Raw genomic sequence first — 19,970 nt, 5'->3', positions numbered from 1 at the left:
TTTCAGGATGGCTGGGCTGTAAGTACCAGGCCAAGTTAAAGGAGCTAAGTTATGAGTAGATAGACTTGAACGTAATTTTTTCCCTTAGCACCTGACATGTTTTGTTCATGTTTATTATCTCTTTACATCATGAAAACATAAACTCTGTGCTAATTTTTGTTTACTGATGTCTCTGCAACACCTTGTTAGGCATCTGGCTTGGAATAGATATTTCTCTACATCCTCACCAGCATTCATTGTTTGTTGATTTATTGATGGTGGCCATTCTGACTGGAACGAGGTTATATCTCACTGTGGCTTTAATTTGCACCTCTCTGATGGCTAGTGATGCTGAGCATTTTTTCATATGTCTCTGGGCCCTCTGTATGTCCTCCTTGGAGAAGTGTCTGTTCAGTTTCTTTGCCCTCAAAAACTACTATTCTTGTTTTTTGGGTTTTCTTAAGTAGAAGCTTATTAAAAATTAAAAACTTCTAAGGGGTTAATTTAAATTTTTAAAATTATTTTAAACATTATTGAATTATGAGTATTTAGACATTTTTGAGGCTGCTACTGCCTCCACTCTTAAGATTCTAGCTTTGTTATGGGGGAGAATATTGAGGTCTATATTCTGGAGAATATACCAGATCTAGAAATAGTCCAAAAGGCAGGGTGACCAGATGTCCTGGTTTGCTTGAGGCCTTGCAATTTATGTTTGCTATTCCAACCATTATTATAGTACCCCATTTACTCTCAGAGTATCCTGATATGGTCACCTACCCAAACATAGTTAAAAGGTTGAAAGCTGTCAAAACACATGCCCAGAAACTGCTCAAGGTGAGCTTCAGATATTTCGATGCTCCTTGAAGTGACTCTCCTCAATTCCTTCCTTCTTTACCCTTTTCCCATGTAGTCCCATTTCCACCTCACGCCTGACTTTGTTTTTTTGTAAATGATTGTTTCTTGTAAATACCTGCCCTTCTGAACTATTTAATGATTTTATATTCCTACTTGGTGCTTGGTTCTTTTCAAGAAACTGGCTTAGTTCTATCTTACTTTCTCTCTCTACTTTGAACTTGTACTGTCCGTATACCTGACCCATCTGGCAACACCTTGGCCATCCTCAATCCCTTACAAGGGAGAGGACGGTAGGAATTTACACAGTTGCAGAACCGGGACTTAGGAACAAGTTTCCTAATGTTGTTTGGTGCTGTCATAATGACCATCCAATTTTCTTTCAACACAAATCAAGTAAATATGGAAATAGAATAAGATAAATTTAGAAGTAATTGCTTAATTTCCCACATCTGTTCTCTGTTTTTTCAAGTCTACATTCCTGAATATTATATTTTATTACTTTTTTTTTAGCAAAGATATAATAAGACTGATTGGCACGATGTGAGTGATATAGTTTGGTAACACATGGACCCACCAACCTTTCCTGCCGACTCTCTGATGTTATTTCACTGGGTGAACATCTAAAACTTCTACTAGGTATTTTTTTTTCCATATGGTTGACCAGTTAGGAAATTGGAAATGACCACAGATCCTTACCCGGAGGGATCCTCTCTCGCAGTATTCGATCACCCCGAAGATCATGGTATCAAGCTTCACCGTCCCGTAGAATTTGGTCAGGTTGTAATAGTCAATCTGAAGCAACTAAGATAACAGTGTTTATTTACAAAGCGAGTCAGCCAGAAAGGAGCGCCAGAGAAAATATTACTCTGCTAATAAAACTTGTGTTTCAGGTCTCTGGGAAGGTAAATGGCTCCTCACACACTGGAATGCCAGCACATTTCACATTACATTTTGTACTGCATCTTACTGAACAGTGTCTCTTTTGTCTGCAAGGGGACATGAATACAAACATGTGACTACTCTCAAATAAGATCAGAACCACTTTGCAGGACATGCTAGTAGATTTCCAACATGTTTATCCCATCGAACATCACTCTTCAACATCTGCTAGTAGAATTTTCAGCAGGAAGAAGTATGATCTCCCATTTCTTGGCCTGAGGGCTTCCTTGTCAGCATCCCCAGTAATGCCTTGGTTCCACCAGGGACCTCAGGGCTTAGGAAAAATGCAGTGAAGCTATTTCTCACTTAAGGGTTTCAAGCAAGGGACATGTACCTTGTTCAATTCTATCTTCTGTTTCTCAGTGAAGTTGCCATCATTCTGCTTCAAATCCTTTAGAATTACTCTCTGCAAAGATCAATGGAATTAAGAAGATAATGTAACATGACTATTTATATGCATATTGTGATATTTTATTTGTGTAACTATCTTCCCACTATATTGTAAGGTCTAGAGAGCAGTATCCAGTATTTTGTTGAGGTTTATGTCCCGGGTGCCTAGTACCTGGGATAGGAGAGGCTCAGGTTTGAATGTTTCTTTGAGAATGACTAAACGAAAAGGAAGAAATGAAGGTTGGAAGGAGGAAGGGGAGGGGAGGGGAGGGAAGGGAAGTAACAACCGCCCCATATGGAATTGTCATATTCCCACTGCGTGAGCCAAAATATAATACTAGGGCTGCCTGGACTGCTCTGCATCTCTTTTATTTTTCCTTTTGCTTTCTGCATTCCACCCATCTTAAAAGTTCTATGTATTCTTTACTTTTCCCAGGATTGCGGGTTTGTAACCCTCGGAGCACAGCCCTTTCCATCCCTGAGAAAGGCTCCGAGAACAGACCTGGAGAGCAGCCTGGGCACCCCGCCCCCCGTAACATTGCCACCATCAGAAGTGGGGCAGTGACGAGCCAGAAGGCCCAGACCATACCCCGAACTGAGAGTACAGAGAAGTGGGGCAGCCTAGTCACCTTTTTGTCGTATTTGCACTGTCGTAGTCCCTGAATTGTATCTCGCCTCCTGTCATCATCGATCTGGCAGAAGAAAAAGTCAGTTATTCCAGAAGCTTCATATCTTGTCCCATCCACTGCCAGTCAAAGGCTGAGAGGCTCTGCCAGGTAGGCTGTATCTGTTGTTTGCTCATAGTATGCTGGGCAGGCTCCCAGGAAAACTGTTATAACTGACTTGTGTTTCTCTCTCACAACTCGCCTTTTCTCTCCACAATACCTTCTTTCCAGGCATCTACCACTCTCATGCTTAACTCTGGGTTTTCCTCCCTTCCTTTTAAGAGTTCTGCTGTTCCTCACATTTTCTTGTGGTCTACTTTAGCCAGGGATTTTCTTACTTTCTTCTTCCCCTGCCCCCTCCTATTGGGAATCATTGCCTGTAGCTACAGACAGTTGCTCTTAGGGAAACATGATGTGCATTTGAGTTACAAACTTAACGGCTAAAAACCCAAGTAGCAATGCAAGGGAGGACCCTGGCCTAGGTGTCTGAGGGGGCAGCTCCACCAACTCTGGGTGCAGCCTAGACTTGCTGGACCATCTGAATTGTTGGAAGAAGCTGGTACTATGAATTTTTCTATGCCATTCCAAGATTTTTACATCTGGCAATTAATTTTAAAAGATGATGAATATTGAGATGCCCCCTCCAACCTCCTCCCTGCCCCCTCTCACACACACCTGCAGGCCAGATACAGCCCTTGGTCTCCCAGGCTTCTGGTATAAAAGCCAAAGAAAGATTGAGAACTATTGCATCTTTCAACTGAATACTCATAAAACCTGTGATCTATTATAATATTGGTTAAAATTTACCTCTTAAGGACATTTGAAACTGTGAATGAAATAACATCTAAATCCTGTATTCTAAAACAAATGATCCCTGATTGGAACATTTTCTGCCATGCTACCAATGTCTTATCAAATAGCTGGCAGGTTGCACCAGCCCTAGATAGAATTCTTTGTAAGTGAGGAGCGCCTTACCTTCAGGCTAACTTGGTTTGTCTCATTGGTCTCCAGAGGGTAGATGTTTTCAGGAGGAATGTGGGACCATTTTTTCTGACGAAGTTCATTGTCTTTTTTATATTTTCTGTGAAAGGAATAGAACCAGTCAATAGCTTTTTATTAGTATTCATGCCATCCAGCTTCTGAACACTGGGAGAAATTGAGAACCTTGACTGGCTCAGGTAGACATGTGGTGAGGGAGTCTAGTCCAATTACAGCTCTGTGTTCTCCAGTCTGGTGAGTGCTGGCCATTAGTGAACTTGTAAGGATTTCTGATGGCCTGTTATATTCTTTTATTTTCCTTTTTGTTTCACTTTCTCAGATCCTTCACTAATACAGTCCTTCACTATAATAAAGAATCTGTACTTACGACATGAAGAGTGGGTGTGGGGAAAGGAGAGAAAAAATTTAAAACTGATAACCTTAGAAAACAAAAACATTAATTTTTTTTAAAATTTTATTTTAATCATTGTTCAAGTACAGTTTTCTCCAAAAAACATTAATTTTTAAGCCACCAGAAAATATACCAGATTTCTAAATAAGCCAGTTCCTCTTATGCCTCTATGCCTTTTAAAACATATGTATCAAGAAAATACAAAAGCACAGAGAAATTGTTACAACAGACATCCTAACATTCAAAATGTCAAAGTTTTGTAATTGTTTTCTCCAGAGAATGTATAAAATAGAATTCTGGGGTTGTAGGAGATGCTTGCTTTCAAGTTCACAGACACCTCCAAATGGTTTCCCAAAGTAAACTCCCATCAGGAGAATTCCTGTTTCCTCTGTATTTCTTTTTTTTTTCCTCCGTATTTCAACAGCATTTGGTATTGTCAAATGTTTTTTGACCATAAAGATATATGTGAAATATTGTTTAGTTGTTGCTTTGTACCTCATTTTCCTGATCACTTAAAAGATGATCTTTTCAAATATTTTCTAGCTATTTTATAGATTGTATCAAATGATAGAATTATTTATTCATAATTTTGTCTGCTTTCTTCATTGAATTATTCTTTTCTTATTAACTTAAGTGAGCTCTTTATATCATCTGCATAACAAACCCATTGTCCTTTTACATGTTGCAAACACCTTCCAGATTGTTTTTTTTTAATTTATTTATTTTTAGAGAGGGAAGGGAGGGAGAGAGAGAGAGAGAGAGAGAGGAACATCAATGTGCGGTTGCTGGGGGTTATGGCCTGCAACCCAGGCATGTACCCTGGCTGGGAATCGAACCTGGGACACTTTGGTTCCCAGCCCGCGCTCAATCCACTGAGCTACGCCAGCCAGGGCCAGATTGTTAATTCTAACTTTGTTTTATAAAACGTTTTGATTTTATTATGTCCATGGTTATATTTTTTCTTTTATGACTTTTCTTTTTTTTATCTTGACTGAGAAATACTGTCCTAGCCTGAGATCATAAACTCATTTTCTATTAATTTCTTCTCAATTTTGAAGTTTGAGTTTCACATTTAGGTCCTTATCTACTTAAAACTCCACATGGAATTAACTCCATCTTTGTGTATGGTTTCGGGTAGCATTTAATTTTTTCACATTGAAAGCCTACTGCCCAACATCACTCCCAAGTAACCTGTAATGTCACCTCTAAAATAATCCAGATTCTCATGCTTGCTTGTGTCTGACTCCAGAATCTGTATTCTTCTCCACGGACCTGTTTATATGTCCATGAGTTTGCCTCTGCTTGTGGTCTTTTGACAAATTCCCACTCACCTTCTCAAGGTCATTCATGATACCTTTTTAATGTCCCTTTGCAGAAATAATTATTCTCTTCCTATGCTTCCATCTAACTTTGAGTAACCCTCTGTTAAATACATATAAAATAGGACATTATTGACCAATAATGATGGCCCTACGGCCTAAAGGAAAGTAGGGTGACTATTAAGGCCTTGAAGACCCCCAGACTTTCATCTCTGTAACTCAAGAAACTCTTGGGACCTAACAGTGCCAACTGTCACTCATAATGAACTGCCATAAATTATTCACTGCTTTTCTTGTATAGGCTGTTGTAATGGAAAACTACAGGAGCAACGTCTGTCTTCTAGATCTCTGCATGGACTATTAGTTATTAGGATGCCCTATGTCTCCCTCCCATGCTTAGAGAAAATAGAAAATGCCCATTTCCCCCTGTCACTGTCTCTTACCTTCTGATATACCCCTATCTCAAGCTAACACCCATTTGCAACTGGTTTCTAGGTCACATCTTTGACCCTACTATTGACTGGCTTTACTCTCTCCAAATTTGGGTTTCTGCTCATCCTCAACTAAATGGTCACCCCGCACTGTAGATCATCTCCTATATTTCCAAGCAACACAGAATTACAGGAGCCTTCAGACTAAAAAGAATAACCTACTTTATTTCCTGAAGAAAACTCCCACTGATATGCAACAGGCTGGGCACTCATCGTGAGAAAGGACATTGACACAGACCAAAACGTGTGATGTATGGAGAAAAGTGTTGTCTCGTTTGGTTAGGAAATGGAGGTGATCCTGATAATGCATTAGGATAGAAAGTTCTGTGTATTTAACATACATAGATCAGGATGGCATGTGGTTTTCATTCATTAATTTATACATTCAACGCATACTTCTAAGTATAAACTGTCTCTGGAACGGTGCAAGGCACTTCATATGTCCAAGCTGAATAGAACAATCATGGAATTGCTGGTCAGAAGTCCTGAATTTTAGTTTGGGCCCCCGACACTACCCCAGGATGTGATTCCAGAATAGTCATATGTCTTTCTGGACCTCTCTTACCCCACGCAAACAGAAAGTTTGGAATAGATGATTTCTAAAGCCTCTTCCAGCCTGAACATCAATAAAGAGACTTTGAAACTTTCCACAATACACCAGTTAAGCAGCAAAAGTAATGATTTCTACTTATAAAATGCGTATTATATGGTAGCCACTATCCTTACTTCATTTCAACCCCTTAAACAGTTCAGATGATGATACTGAAGCCAAGTAACACACTTAGGTTGCTAAGTAATATGCTTAAGACCACACAATTGGTAAGTCACAGCACTGGGGTTTGAGTTTAGGTTTCTCTTACCCCATAGGCTCTAATATGTCCACTCAGTAATATTCTGCCCTTGATACGATCTTTGATGCAGAATGCCTTCATGGTTTTACATCTGTTTAGAGATCTCTTTGCTAACGTACATTTCATCAATAGACATTGGACCTCTCCCTCCTTCCTTCCCTCCTTTCCTCCCTCTTCCCTCCTCCCCTCCCTCCCTCCTTCTCTGAATGATGAGCATAGCAGGAGAGAGGGGGTGGTAGGTACCTCAGCACCAGGAGAGCAATCAACAGGCTCAGGACCACAGTTCCAGTGAGAGTGAAGGCTGCAATCATCAGGATCTGAGGTCCTGTCACAGAAAAGACAGTGAAAAAATGCATTAGTGAGGATTACTGAAATGAGAATACAAGCATTCTAAATATTCTAGTTGTATAATGTAATTTGGGGAAGGGGAAATGGAGAGCCTTTTAAAAACTATTTATCTTCTCTTCATCTCTTCATTGATAATATAGGTCCTGGGGGGTTGGTCTCCAAAGGAAACGATTTGGGATGTGCCCAGTGGAAGTGGTTTTCAGTTTCAGCTATCCTTAAAGCCTATATACCTCATTTCTTTCTTATGAGAATCACCAAATGGTATAAGTCATAAAATAGCTTCTAGTACACAAATAATTTCGGTGGTGGAAGTCTACCTGGTGTTCTTGAAATCAATATGCCTAAGGAGAGTTCAAATAGGAAGAGAGAGACAAGTATTTTTTTAATACAGAGCACAAATCAGAAAAAAAAAAAAGTAAACCAGTGCTGGAATGTTAAATTAGTGTTGCCTGCTGGTCCTTCCCAAGCTCTACTAGGTCACTGAGGGAAGTCAATGAAGAAGGTAAATGACTTTGTTTATTAGAACACTGGTATGTGGGTGGAGTTCTGTAGATGGGGTAATGTGAGAGACCCACAGAGAGTAAGTGGCATCCAGGAAAATGTGGATCCTACCCAAAGAGACATTAAAGCAGAACCTGCGTATGCAGAGGAATAAGCTAGATTGAGAAGGACAACAACAATACTAAACTACAGGAAACTCATGGTTCCTATAAGCCACAATAGGTCTCTCTCAGACAAAGAAGCTAGTGGATTGAAGAAGAAGAAAATAGAATGGATTCCAAGCAATAGACAAGAGTGTGTAAGAAGCCAGAAGATAATAGCAATATGGTGAAGGAGACGTGTTTATTCTTACAGCAAAAATAAAAGAGACCCAATCAGAAATTCTAGGAGAAAATGTTTAAGGAAGACATAGTCTAAAATGAAACAAAGTAAAATTTGACCAGATTTTTGAGAATTTTTAATTTTTTAAAAACTGTATTTTTTTCTGGTGTGTGTGTCACAAAGGGGAGACACTGGAGCTGCAGAGAAAGAAATGGCATCATAGCATGCTCTTTACTTCATTTAAATATCATGATGAAAATGTTTTCAATTCCATCCTGGCTGGCGTAGCTCAGTGGATTGAGCACAGGCTGGGAATCAAAGTATCGTAGGTTCGATTCCCAGTCAGGGCACATGCTTGGGTTGCAGGCCACAGCCCCCAGCAACTGCACATTGATGTTTCTCTCTCTCTCTCTTTCTCCTTCCCTTCCCTCTCCAAAAATAAATAAATAAAATCTTTAAAAAAATTTAAAAAATTAAAAAAAAAAATCAGTTTATCAGTTTATAGGCAAATGACAGATGGTTTCATGTGATTACCAAATAAATATCAGTCCTGAGAAATTACAGAGAAATATAGGAGAATTTGGGAGCTGGGAAAGAGGTAGAAGGAAAAATAGGAACATTAACATCTTCATCTTACAAAGTTGGGAAGCAAGAAGTTTTATGTATAATTGATTGAACACTACTAGAAGCTCATGCATATTAATTAACGTTACAAAGATACTCAATAAATGAATTGACAAAAAGAGACCTAAATTGAGAAGAGATTAGAGAAAAGCAGTATTAGTGAAGATGAATTAAGTCTTCATTTAACAGTACAAGAAATAAATAGATAATATCTAAAGCTTATGAATCAAGAAATATACATATGGTATTTAGAAATACATATGCAAAGAACAAGAAGCATAAGTGACTGAGAGACCAGAGGCGTGAAGTGGCAGGACCAGGAACACTCACTTTCCATCATGAATATTTCGGCTGTTGGAATTTATCATCATGTGCATGATTTTTTTCTTCACTAAAAATACAACTAACGAAGGTGCCTCTGGAGAGATGAGAGATGGCAAGACCTCGTTATTAAAATAGCACCTCAGCACCTTCACATTATGCTCTCTCACGGCACCACAATATAGCCCTGAGGGCATGGTCCATGTCCTCGTTCATCCGGTTACCAGGGACTGGTCACCCAGCACGAGACCTGCTCCTGATAATGTATCAGTTAAAGATGGCTGAAGAAATAACTGAATAAAAACCGAGCCCCACTCGTCTGTCTGTCTGAGAAGAGGCAAGGAAAAAGTGTCCAATGTTAAAAAATGTAAATAAGTGCATATTTAAAAAAACCTCTTGTGCTATATACTCACCCTATATGTCACACGTACTTTTAAACTGTTTTTGTTTCATCACATTATGTACTTCCAATGAACTAACCTTTTTTTTTTTTTTTTTAATAGGCAGAGGGTTTAGCTTGGGGTTAATACTGCAGCTCCTTTCTCTAAGGGGCGAACTTGAAGGATTTATGCTTTGCCAGCACATGACTTTGCCTCTGCTTGTTATCTTGTTTTCTGCTAAGGGGAAACTTTTAGCAGTGAAAAATGTGAGCTTGGATTTCTATTCTCCTCAGGGCAGAAAACAATTAATAGGTTGGAGTCGGAGTTGCACTGTGGGCATGTCTGATTTTGGTGAATTCTGTTTATTACTCTTAAGTCACCATTTCTATCACCGCCACCATTGCCATGACCTTCACCCTCATACCTCCAGCCAGAAAACAAAAGTGAGTATGAGACGTCCTCCTGACACTAACCTAGTATCATATGTCAACTGCAACTGAAAAGCAAAACATTATTTAGAAAAACACCATCGTGCGCTATTACAGGTTAAGATTTGGTTCTTAAATTAAAATAAATTCTATGCTTATGTTTATTTTATTTTTAAAAAGTGAGTACGAGAAATATAATTTCAACAGGGCAGGCGAGTCTGCTCCTCAGACTACTAGAATTACACGCCCCCTAGAGAATGACTGGGAAGGAATATATGGGATGCCCATCTGCAGGGTCCTCAGCCCGTCTAAACTCCTACCCACATCTCATGGGGCAAGCATCTCATTGTACTAAATATAACAATAGTATTTAAATACACTAAATACTAATTAGAACAGTATTTTAAATTTTATTTAAAAACTATTTGACAACTGACAAATGAAATGTATTTTTACTCCATTTTAAAATTTGTTTAAAAAATATGCCCTGGCTGGTGTGGCTCAGTGGGTTGAGCATGGCCTATGAACTGAAAGGTCACTAGTTCGACTCCTGGTCAGGGCATATGCCTGGGTTGTGGGCCAGGACCCCAGTTGGGGGCATGTGAGAGGTAACTGATCAATGTTTCACTCTGTCTCCCCTCCTCTAAAAATAAATACATAAAATAGGAATAAAATTTGTTTAAAAATAAATTTTTCAATTACAGTTGACATAAAATATTATATTAGTTTCAGGTGTACAACATAGTGATTAGACATTTACATAACTTACAAAGTGATCAGCTGGATAAATCTAGTACCCACCTGATACCACACATAGTAATTACAATATTGTCTACATTCCCAAGGCTGTATTTTACATCCCCGTGACTATTTTTTTAATTGGCAATTTGTAATTTTTAATTCAATATACTTTTTAGTATTGCTTGTTAGATAAGTTCACATGGTCACATCAGTTCTAAAGTTAAGCTTCTGCTGCTTTCTGGTGGCTACTGGGGTTATCACATTTTGTTTAATTGGATCATGGTGAATGAAGATTGAGTTTATAACCCCAAGGTTATATGACATAATAGTTGGAAAGAGCCTTGTGATTTGTTATATCTCCTGGTTTAACAGAGGAAGGTATTCATACTTAGAGAAGTAAATTGACTTAACACTGTGCAGATCATGCCAACTAAAAATGTATTTATAGTTATCTCTATTCCTTCCTTCCACCCTTCTTTCCTCCCTCCCTTCCTCCCTTCCTTCCTTCCTTCCTTCCTTCCCTCCTTCCTCCCCTCCCTCCCTCCTTCCTTTCTTCCCAAGGCATTGTGTTGGGACAAAAAGATATGAATAAAGAATTAACCCTACACATGGAGTATATGGTATAAAAAGATGTGTAAACAAGTTAAATGTAATTATAAGCATTATGTAGAAGTCTGATAAGTTCAAGATAAACACTCTCCTGACATGCTAACAAAAAGCTTAGGAAAGGTGAAATTCAAGTTAAATATTAATGGTGAGTGGTTGTTCTCCAGTTGTATGGAGTAGTGATAACTTTCAGTCAGAAGGAGGAGCATCAATAAGGGCACAAGCGCATGAAGTTGCAAGGCCCTTTCTTTAAGGAAGTGGGAGGAAGTTCAGAGAGTGGGGGAGGGAGATGAGGTAAAACAAAAAGTAAGGCTGGAGATGTAAGAAGACCATGGAAATTTGTGGAATAATAAGTCATTGGGACTTCATCCTGTTGGTAAAGGGAGCTGCCAGCTGAGGTGTTGGCAACCATGCAGTAATACGACTGGATTCATGCTGTCATCCTGGGGTGTGCTGGTTGGATGGAAGGTGGGTTGGAGGTGGGACTGAAGCTGGAAGTCTGTGGATGTTATTATAACCCAGAAGGCTGATGATGAAGGCTTGGACCAAAACAAAAGCCTCATTTGGGTTGCCCATTGCAGTGTCCCAGGTGTTTAGAACACAGCCTGGCATTAAGCGAATCTTTGCTTAATGAATAAAAACCAGGGATGCTGCACTCTCTAGCTGAAGTATTGCTGCTGAGTTGGCAGTGGGATGTGAATGTCTTATCTGCATACTATTTGAAAGACTGGGTTACTTCATTTATAACTAAAAACTAAACTTAAGTTAAACTTTAAACCTAAACTTTAGTTTTATTTAAAACTAAAACTATAACTTAAAACTAACTGTAGTAACAGTGAAGTAACAAAAAACTCTGAGAAACCAAATTTTCTAGTTAACTCAGGATGACTCGAAGTTGCCCAGGATGATCAATGTCCCTGTCCTGTAGAATCTAAATATTTAATGTGATCTCTTTTAGGTAAATGAGAGCTCTCTTAAAAATTACTTTTTTGAATTCAGCACTTTACAAAGCACAGAATGACTGTTCAATAACCACAACATCTAACATTTTTAAAGAAGTATATTAAAAATCCATACTTAACATTGTCACTGAAAGTTATAATCAAGGAGAAAGAAAAAAATAATTTTAATTCAGAAAGTTTCAAAAGGAAGAAGTAGAAAGTTGCTGAAGACAGGGAGGAGAGAGATTTTTCAGAAGTCAAGTTTGGTTTAAAACCTAGGAAGCTTGAATTTGGTTCTAGACATCATCATCATCATCATCATCATCCACCTTGTTAAAGAAGTCAACTTTAAAAATCCATAACAATAAATCTGAAGTCAGCTCTTGTTTAAAAGAATGGGGTTCCCACTTCCCACCTTCCTCTTTGCTTTAGTCACTGCTCATGCCTATTGAATAAAAACACAGGGATCATTTTTAACCACATTTGACTTATGGAGCTTAAGGGGACTAGAAACATACTTGTTATAGCTTTAACACAAGGAAAGTCATCAAACCAACTGTTCAGAGCAACTTTTCAGAGTTTCTGGTGGGATAAAAATATTTCTAGATAAAAATTTTAATATTTATTTTTTATTTTTTTATCCTCACCTAGGGACATTTCCCCATTACATTCAGAGAGAGAGGAAAGAGGAGTGGAAGGGAGAGAGAGAAATACCGATGTGAGAGAGAAGCACCGACTGCCCACCTCCTGCACGTGTCTGGACCGAGGATCGAACCTGCATCCCAGGCCAGGGTTCTGACTGGGAATCGAACCTTTCAACGCCTTTGCTCATTTCATGATGGGTGATTTATGAGTGCACCTGCCCATACCAAACTGAGTGTTCAGCAGTTTTTGACCAAAAATGACATGAACCCCATGCCCTATCCTCCCTATTCACCTGATCTCTCCCAGAGAGACTTTTTTTTTGTTTCCCTGGATGAAAAATATCCTCAAAAGGAAATTTTTTGCTGATGTGGAAAAGGTGAAACAAAAAATGGCAGAAGCACTAAGAGGCATCAAAATTGAGGAGTTCAAAAACTGTTTTGAGCAGTGGGAAACATGTCTCAGTAAGTGCATTGTATCAGATGAAGAGTACTCTGAAGGTGACTGAAGTTTAAACATGGAAGAATAAATACACAATTTTTTAAATAAATAAATTCCATTTTGGGGGGTACCCCCTCGTATATCATAGTTGTTAGTCATTAATGGTGTTTCCACTTTTTTCTTTTTTGCATCTTTAGGCATAAATATTTATCTGAATGTAAACTTTTTTTTTCTAAAACTAGATTAGGAACATGGAATCACTCAATATTCATTGTGATAAGCCGTGGCCAGCTCCGTCAAGGACAGACTGTCCTGGCCCCGCCCAGAGATGGCCAGTGTTAACAGTGGCAATGAAGCCTGCACGGGAGGAGGGTCGTGTGAGGGCTTTCCCTAACAGATCAGGCCTCATCTTGAGTCGGTTGGTAAGTGTTGTGATAACCTGAGTGTGTGTCCTGTGAGGTGAGGGGAGAGACTTCACAGGCCCTGCTCACTGACCACCCCTCCGCCTGAAAGACGCACTTTCTGAGTTTACTGCAGTACAGTATGAGAGGAGTAAGAACATATTTCATTTTTCCAGTTGTCAAACCTATTTTTCTACAGGATAATTTATGTCAGAGGGTGGGTAGAATGCATATTAAAGGTAGCTATGCTAAGTTAGAATAGAGATATTTTCAGTGTTTGATCATAACTGTAATATAATCATTCCTTGTGCAGAGAAGGAAAGTCCACATTTGTAAACCTGGCAAATATAATTCAGACAATCAACAAAACAAAAAATACAGACCAAATGCATATGCCATAAAATCTACCCTCCTTATCAGGAAAAGGATTTTAGGGTATCTTACCCCGTTCCGGAGCATCATTAGGGAGTTTATTGTCCTTCCAAATGAATGTGGGGCTTGTAGTTTCTGCTTCAGTTACATTTTTGTGGGTGTCAAAGGATAAAAGAAGCTCATACTATGTCAGGGCATAAAAAAGAAGAAGGATGAACAGAAAGAAAAGATTTTAGAACAACTTCTGATGAAATTGACCATCCTGTCCACCAACTTTCAAATTTCATAGTAACAGTTTTCAGTGAAACGAGACAATGTTAACCAGCCATGCCCGAGCTTGGTAAGATCCATTTGCTGCTTCCTGGCATGAATGTGGATTTAAACTCCATGTGGGTCATTTCTTTTTCTGCTTTTGTTTTTCATGACCATACACTGCGACAGCCCAATACAGGTTCTTTGGCTCTTCAGAGAACTGGTTCAAGTCTTTCATTTTACAAATGTTAAAATAGAGTCCAAGACATGAAAAGATGCTCACTGTCACTAATCATGAGAGAGATGCAAATTTAAACCACAGCGAGTTATCACCTCACACCTGTCAGATTGGCTATCATCAATAAATCCACAAACAAGTGTGGGCAAGGATGTGGAGAAAGGAGAACTTTTGTCCACTTTTGGTGGGAAAACAGACTGGTGTGGCCACTGTGGAAAGCAGTATGGAGATAACTCAAAAAATAAAAAATGGAAATGCCTTATGCCTCAGTAATTACACTTATCGGTATATATTCGCAGGAACACAAAACACTAATTCAAAAGAATATATGCATTCTTATGTTCATTTCCAATAGCCAAGATATAGAAGCAACCCAAGTGCCCATCAACAGATGAGTGGATAAAGAAGCTTGGTACATATATGTAATGAAATACTAGTCGGCCATAATATAATGAAATCTTACCATTTGCAAAAGCATGGATGGACCTAGAGGGTATTATCCTAAGTGACATAAGTCAGAGAAAGACAAATACTTTATGATTTCACTTATATGTGGAATCTAATGAACAAAACAAATGAACAAGCAAAATAGAAACAGACTCAGAGACACAGAAAACAGACTGATACTTGCCAGAGGGGAGGGGGGTTGGGGATTGGGTGAAAAAGGTGAAGGGATTACAAAGTACAAATTAGTAGTCACAAAATGCTCACAGGGATGTAAAGTACAGCATAGGGAATACAGTCAATAACATTGTCATCACTATGTATGGTGCCAGGTGGGTATTTGAAATATCAGCGGGATCATTTTGCAAAGTATATGATTGTCTAACCACTATGCTATACACCTGAAACTGCTACAAAGTAACATTGAATATAAACTGCAATTGAAAATAAAACTAAAATGTAAAAAAAGTAAAAATAAAACAGATGCTAAGAGAAGTTAAATGACTGACTCCAAGTCACTTGAGAGGTGAAGCACCAGTGTTTCCCACCATGTTCAGTTACTGTGGAAAGTGGTGTCTCAACAAAATGCACACCAGCTAAACCCCATTTCCATTTTGATGCATGTCAAGAGCTCTGAAATAATTCTACATTTCTCAAGTTCTGTCAATAACAAAAGTTTCAAATCTATTATTTTCCTCTAGTGTGCTTTCTTATATGTGATACTAGGTTTTTAAGATAAAAAGCTTTTTTCAAGTAATCTCACAATGGGAATATTACCGTGTCCTTAAATTACTGCTACACATATGAATCAGCTTTTAAGAGAGATCTAAAAAAAGCATCTTTCTTTTTCTTTTAAAAAGTATTTTATGTACTTATTTTAGAGAGAGGGAAGGGTGGGAGAAAGAGAGAGAAATATCAATCAGTTGCCTCTACCATGCCCCCAGCTGGGGACTAAGCCCACAACCCAGGCATGTGCCCTGACCAGGAGTCAAACCAGTGACCGTTCGGTTCACAGGCCAGCACTCAATCCACTGAGCCACACCAGCCAGGGCTAATAACCATCTTTCTAAATTCACAGCCATTCCCCTAAAACATCGTGGACAAAAGTTTTACACCCTCAAAAATATACTCTTAGCTTGAGAGTAGAATCTGTAATTGCATGTATTGAGGATAGGATATATCCTATATATTAGTATGGTACATTGAATCTCTACTAGGACCTACTCTGGATACAGCATAATGTATCTATAGCCCTATGTTTTAAAAATCAATCCCTGGTTTCTCCATATGCATGTATTTCAAAGCACAATCAGTGGCATCGGATTACTGAAAAATTCGACTAGGTATGCCTTCAGAGAGAATAAGAGCACAGGACAACATCTTTTATTTTGAAGAACAGGCATTAGGCTGACATGGGATCTTACCAAAGTATCTGCCTCTCATCCCAGGTGCAAATAACTTAGAGGGGATTTTAGTTGTCTTTGTTGTTACTACTAGTAACTGAAGTACGGAGGGGATCTTTTTAAAAAGTATTCCCGTTGAATGAATGCTAACTATAACATTATACTAAGGGTCCAATACAGTAACTGAAACTTGGGATTATGTTTCTGAAATAATGTTCCCAAATTTCTGGCTGAACTTTCCTTTCTCTGCCTTTCTACATTTTCTATTACTGATATCTTTACAAAGCTGGAGATACATATATCTCCATGAAAATGTCATAATGCTCACGCTGGAAAATTACATAAGTGTGAATAACTTTTTCTGTTAGAGTCTTAGTTATGTAAGGACCCAACCTCTTAAATACGAAAACTTTCTACTGACCATTTGGTTGGCTACAACTGTGGCCTTCAAAGTCTGAGATGGGCACTACTTTGGGTGACACAAAGACATGTCTTTTGTTTTTAAATTAAATGCTTATCAGCTGTCAACCATGTGCCAGATGAGAAGCTAAGCATCAGAGACATGTAGAGGTAAGACCCTCTCCCTTTCTGTGAAGAACCTACTAAATTGGAGAGAAGGAAAGACACATAGAATGTGAATAAAAGAATAGCATTATAGGGCTGTTTATGTGTGTCAGAGGGACTACACAATGATTTTCACAGGAGTTCAGATGGAGAGAAGAGATGATATACTGAAATTTTTAGTTATGGAAATGAATAAACAATTCTTACAAGAGAACTGTCATCCTCTTATTGGTATTCTATCAATAGTCTGATCTTTATCTCATTGTATCCTGGGTAGTATTTTTTTTATTCAGTAGAGTAGATATTCTGAATAAAAAGCTCTGTCGGTCAAAATGCTGAAGCAATAATGCTCCAAGTGGAGTATAATTGTGAATCTGACATAAACTAACTTCCAGAGGTTATGTTTATATAACTTCTCTAATTCCTTCACTATTACTTGCCTCCCAAGTTATCCCTCCTTGGCCAATCCCTTCAACCCAAGTTCTTGATGAGAAGTCAGACATACTGTTTTGGTATCCACGGAGGTATACAGAAGCACCATCTGATTATCGATATCCCCATAGTCGTCCAAAATCACGTCGTTACCCATTAACCCTAGAGCAAAATCAGAAAGAGTGAGAGGCCTTTGTTAATTTACTGACTAAAAGACCAGTTAGATACTGACAGAGGGTATAAAATAGGTTCAAATTGCTCTATGGTACTGAAAAAATGATATGAATGATCTAATCCAAGGGTATCAGGATTGGTTCTTGGCCCCAAGATCTCTGAAGAGTATTTTTATGAGACATGTTTTTTAGTTAGAAGGAAAAAACTTTTCATTGCATTTGGTGGTGGTGGGGGGTGGCTAAATGTAACAGATTCCTTCTGCTTATCGGTGAGAAGTTTTTGCTAAGAATATTTACCAAACTAGTATCACAGTGTGTAGGTAACTGAGTAATGTAACTTAGAATGTAAGAAGTTCACTATCCCTTCACTATCACTAACTGGTTGAAGATATTGAGAAAATTAAGTTCTCTATATCTCAGTTTCTCATCTATGAAATAATAGCGGTATGACAAATTTATGAAATGACTTTTTAGGTAAAAAAATACGATCAAATACCATAATTTCATGTAGTTCAACAAATAGTTAATATTTATTTTGTGTCTATTATACCAGGCTCTGTGATAAGTGTTTTACACACATTTATCATTTTATTTTTCCTAAAATACTATGATATAGGGACTATTATCTCCATTTTATTGGTGAGAAATCTGAGGTTAGAGATTTAAATACAATAAGTTGCTCTAGGCTGTACAGCTGGTAGGTGGCTAATTTAGGATGTAAATAAATGTCTCCTGGTTCTAAGCCTTTCTTAGCAGCTATTAAGATGCTTGATCAAATCACATATATGATAAAATTAATTAAGAATGCATATAGGAGGGTTTTGAGAAGATGGTAGAGTAGGAATCTATCCCCTCACTCAGATGACAAATGTACTGGGTGAATATGTCTGGTGTAACTGTTCTGGAACTGTGAATCTGAAGCCAATCAAAGGCTTGCAACTTCCAAGGGAAGGCTCAGATGGTAAATTGTGAATAATTTTGGTCCATTTCAGCTCTTAGCACAGCAGCAGCTACTGATTCCCCCACCCCTCAGTTTTGTGGCAGACAGCTGTGCTTGTGTTCCTGGAGCAGCTCACACAGCTTGCAGGAGCCAGGGTGAGCAAAACAGAAAGACCCTGTTCTCTAAGTGCTGGGGATCTGTGCTGTGATTGCTGATCATTGCTTATGATCAGAAAGGTGCAAAGAGGTGGTAGCCATTATTGAGAACCCCACCCCTCTGCTGATATGGCTTTCAGCATGTGTGAAGTGTTGGTGTCCCTTCTGTCCCTTTGCTTGTCTCTTATTTCCCTTTGAGAGATAGACATTGATAAGTAGGACATTCAAGCAACAGCACATATGAGAAAACTAGAAAGTCACCAGACATATCAAGGAGAAGACAGAGACTCAGAAAAGGACTGAGAGGCTTAGTTTACTTCTCAGAACAGAGACAGCCTACAACAATAAAAACAAAAGGCAAAAAAATAAAAACGGCACACCCTAGGGAATGGGGATTTCCTCAGGGGAGAATTTCTCATTCCCCATGTGATTTCCAGAATTACCATGTTATTATATTCAAATGCCCAGTGTTCAATGACAACAAAAAATCAGAAGGCACACAAAGAAATGGAAAACATGGTCCATTCAAAAGAAAATAATAAGATAACAGAACTGTCCTTGAAAAAGACCTGATGGTGGATCTGCTAGTCAAGGTTTTAAAACAACAATCTTAAAGATGCTCAAAGAACTAAAAGAAGACATGGGTAGAGTCAAGACAATGATGCATGAACAAAATGAAAATATCAATAAGGAAGAAAATCTAAAAAAAACAAAAAGAAATTCTGGAAGTGAAAAGTGCAACAACTGAAATGAAAATTCAGTAGCGGGAATTCTAAGGCAGATTTGAGCAGACAGAACAAAGTATCAGCAAACAGGAATACAGGGTGATGACAATTACTGAGTCTGAGGAACAGAAAGAAAAAGGATTGAAGGAAACTGAACAGAACCTGAAGGACCTATAGAACCTCATCAAGCAGATCAATGTATATGTCTTGTGGAAGTCTCAGGAGGAGAAGAGAGAGAGAATGATGTAAAAGAATATAAGAATTAATAATGTCCAAAAAATTTGCCAAATTTGATCAAAGACAGGAATATAAACATACAAGAAGCTCAAACTTAAAGTAAAATGAATTCAGAGACTCACACAAACTTAAATAAAATAAATTCAGATACACCAAGACACACTATAATAAAACTGTCAAAAGCCAAAGAGAAATTTGAAAGCAGTAAGAGAAGTGATTTGTCACATACAAAGGATACTTAGTAAGATTTTTAGCTGATTTCTTATTAGAAACATTGAAGATCAGAAGACAATGGGCTGATGTATTCAAAATACTACGAGAAAAAATATCAACTGGGAATCTTTTGTGACATATCACAACATGGACTGAACCTGAGGACATTGTGCTAAGTGAAATAAGACAGTCACAAAAGGAAAAATACTGTTTGATTTCACTTATATAAGGTATGTAGAACACTTAAA

General features: G+C 38.3%; 1 protein-coding gene across 2 annotated transcripts in view; it reads right to left on the bottom strand.

Moving 5' to 3' along the window:
- The window catches only part of GUCY2C (guanylate cyclase 2C), a 65,286-nt gene that overhangs the window by 25,069 nt on the left and 20,247 nt on the right, over positions 1–19,970 (bottom strand). For both annotated transcript variants that reach the window (XM_045829567.1, XM_045829568.1), the window contains exons 9-15: positions 17,353–17,441; positions 14,019–14,130; positions 7,123–7,204; positions 3,804–3,909; positions 2,793–2,855; positions 2,108–2,179; positions 1,531–1,635 (exon numbers count right to left, since the gene is read on the bottom strand). In XM_045829567.1, the coding sequence (XP_045685523.1) occupies positions 1,531–1,635; positions 2,108–2,179; positions 2,793–2,855; positions 3,804–3,909; positions 7,123–7,204; positions 14,019–14,130; positions 17,353–17,441 (629 nt within the window). The remainder of the gene's footprint in view (positions 1–1,530; positions 1,636–2,107; positions 2,180–2,792; positions 2,856–3,803; positions 3,910–7,122; positions 7,205–14,018; positions 14,131–17,352; positions 17,442–19,970) is intronic.

Source organism: Phyllostomus hastatus, unplaced genomic scaffold (genome assembly GCF_019186645.2).
Source record: "Phyllostomus hastatus isolate PE091 unplaced genomic scaffold, TTU_PhHast_1.1 phas_scaffold_93, whole genome shotgun sequence".
Taxonomy (NCBI): domain Eukaryota; kingdom Metazoa; phylum Chordata; class Mammalia; order Chiroptera; family Phyllostomidae; genus Phyllostomus; species Phyllostomus hastatus.
The sequence above is the reverse complement of the archived record's forward strand: the minus strand, read 5'-3'. Positions and strand labels throughout refer to the sequence as shown.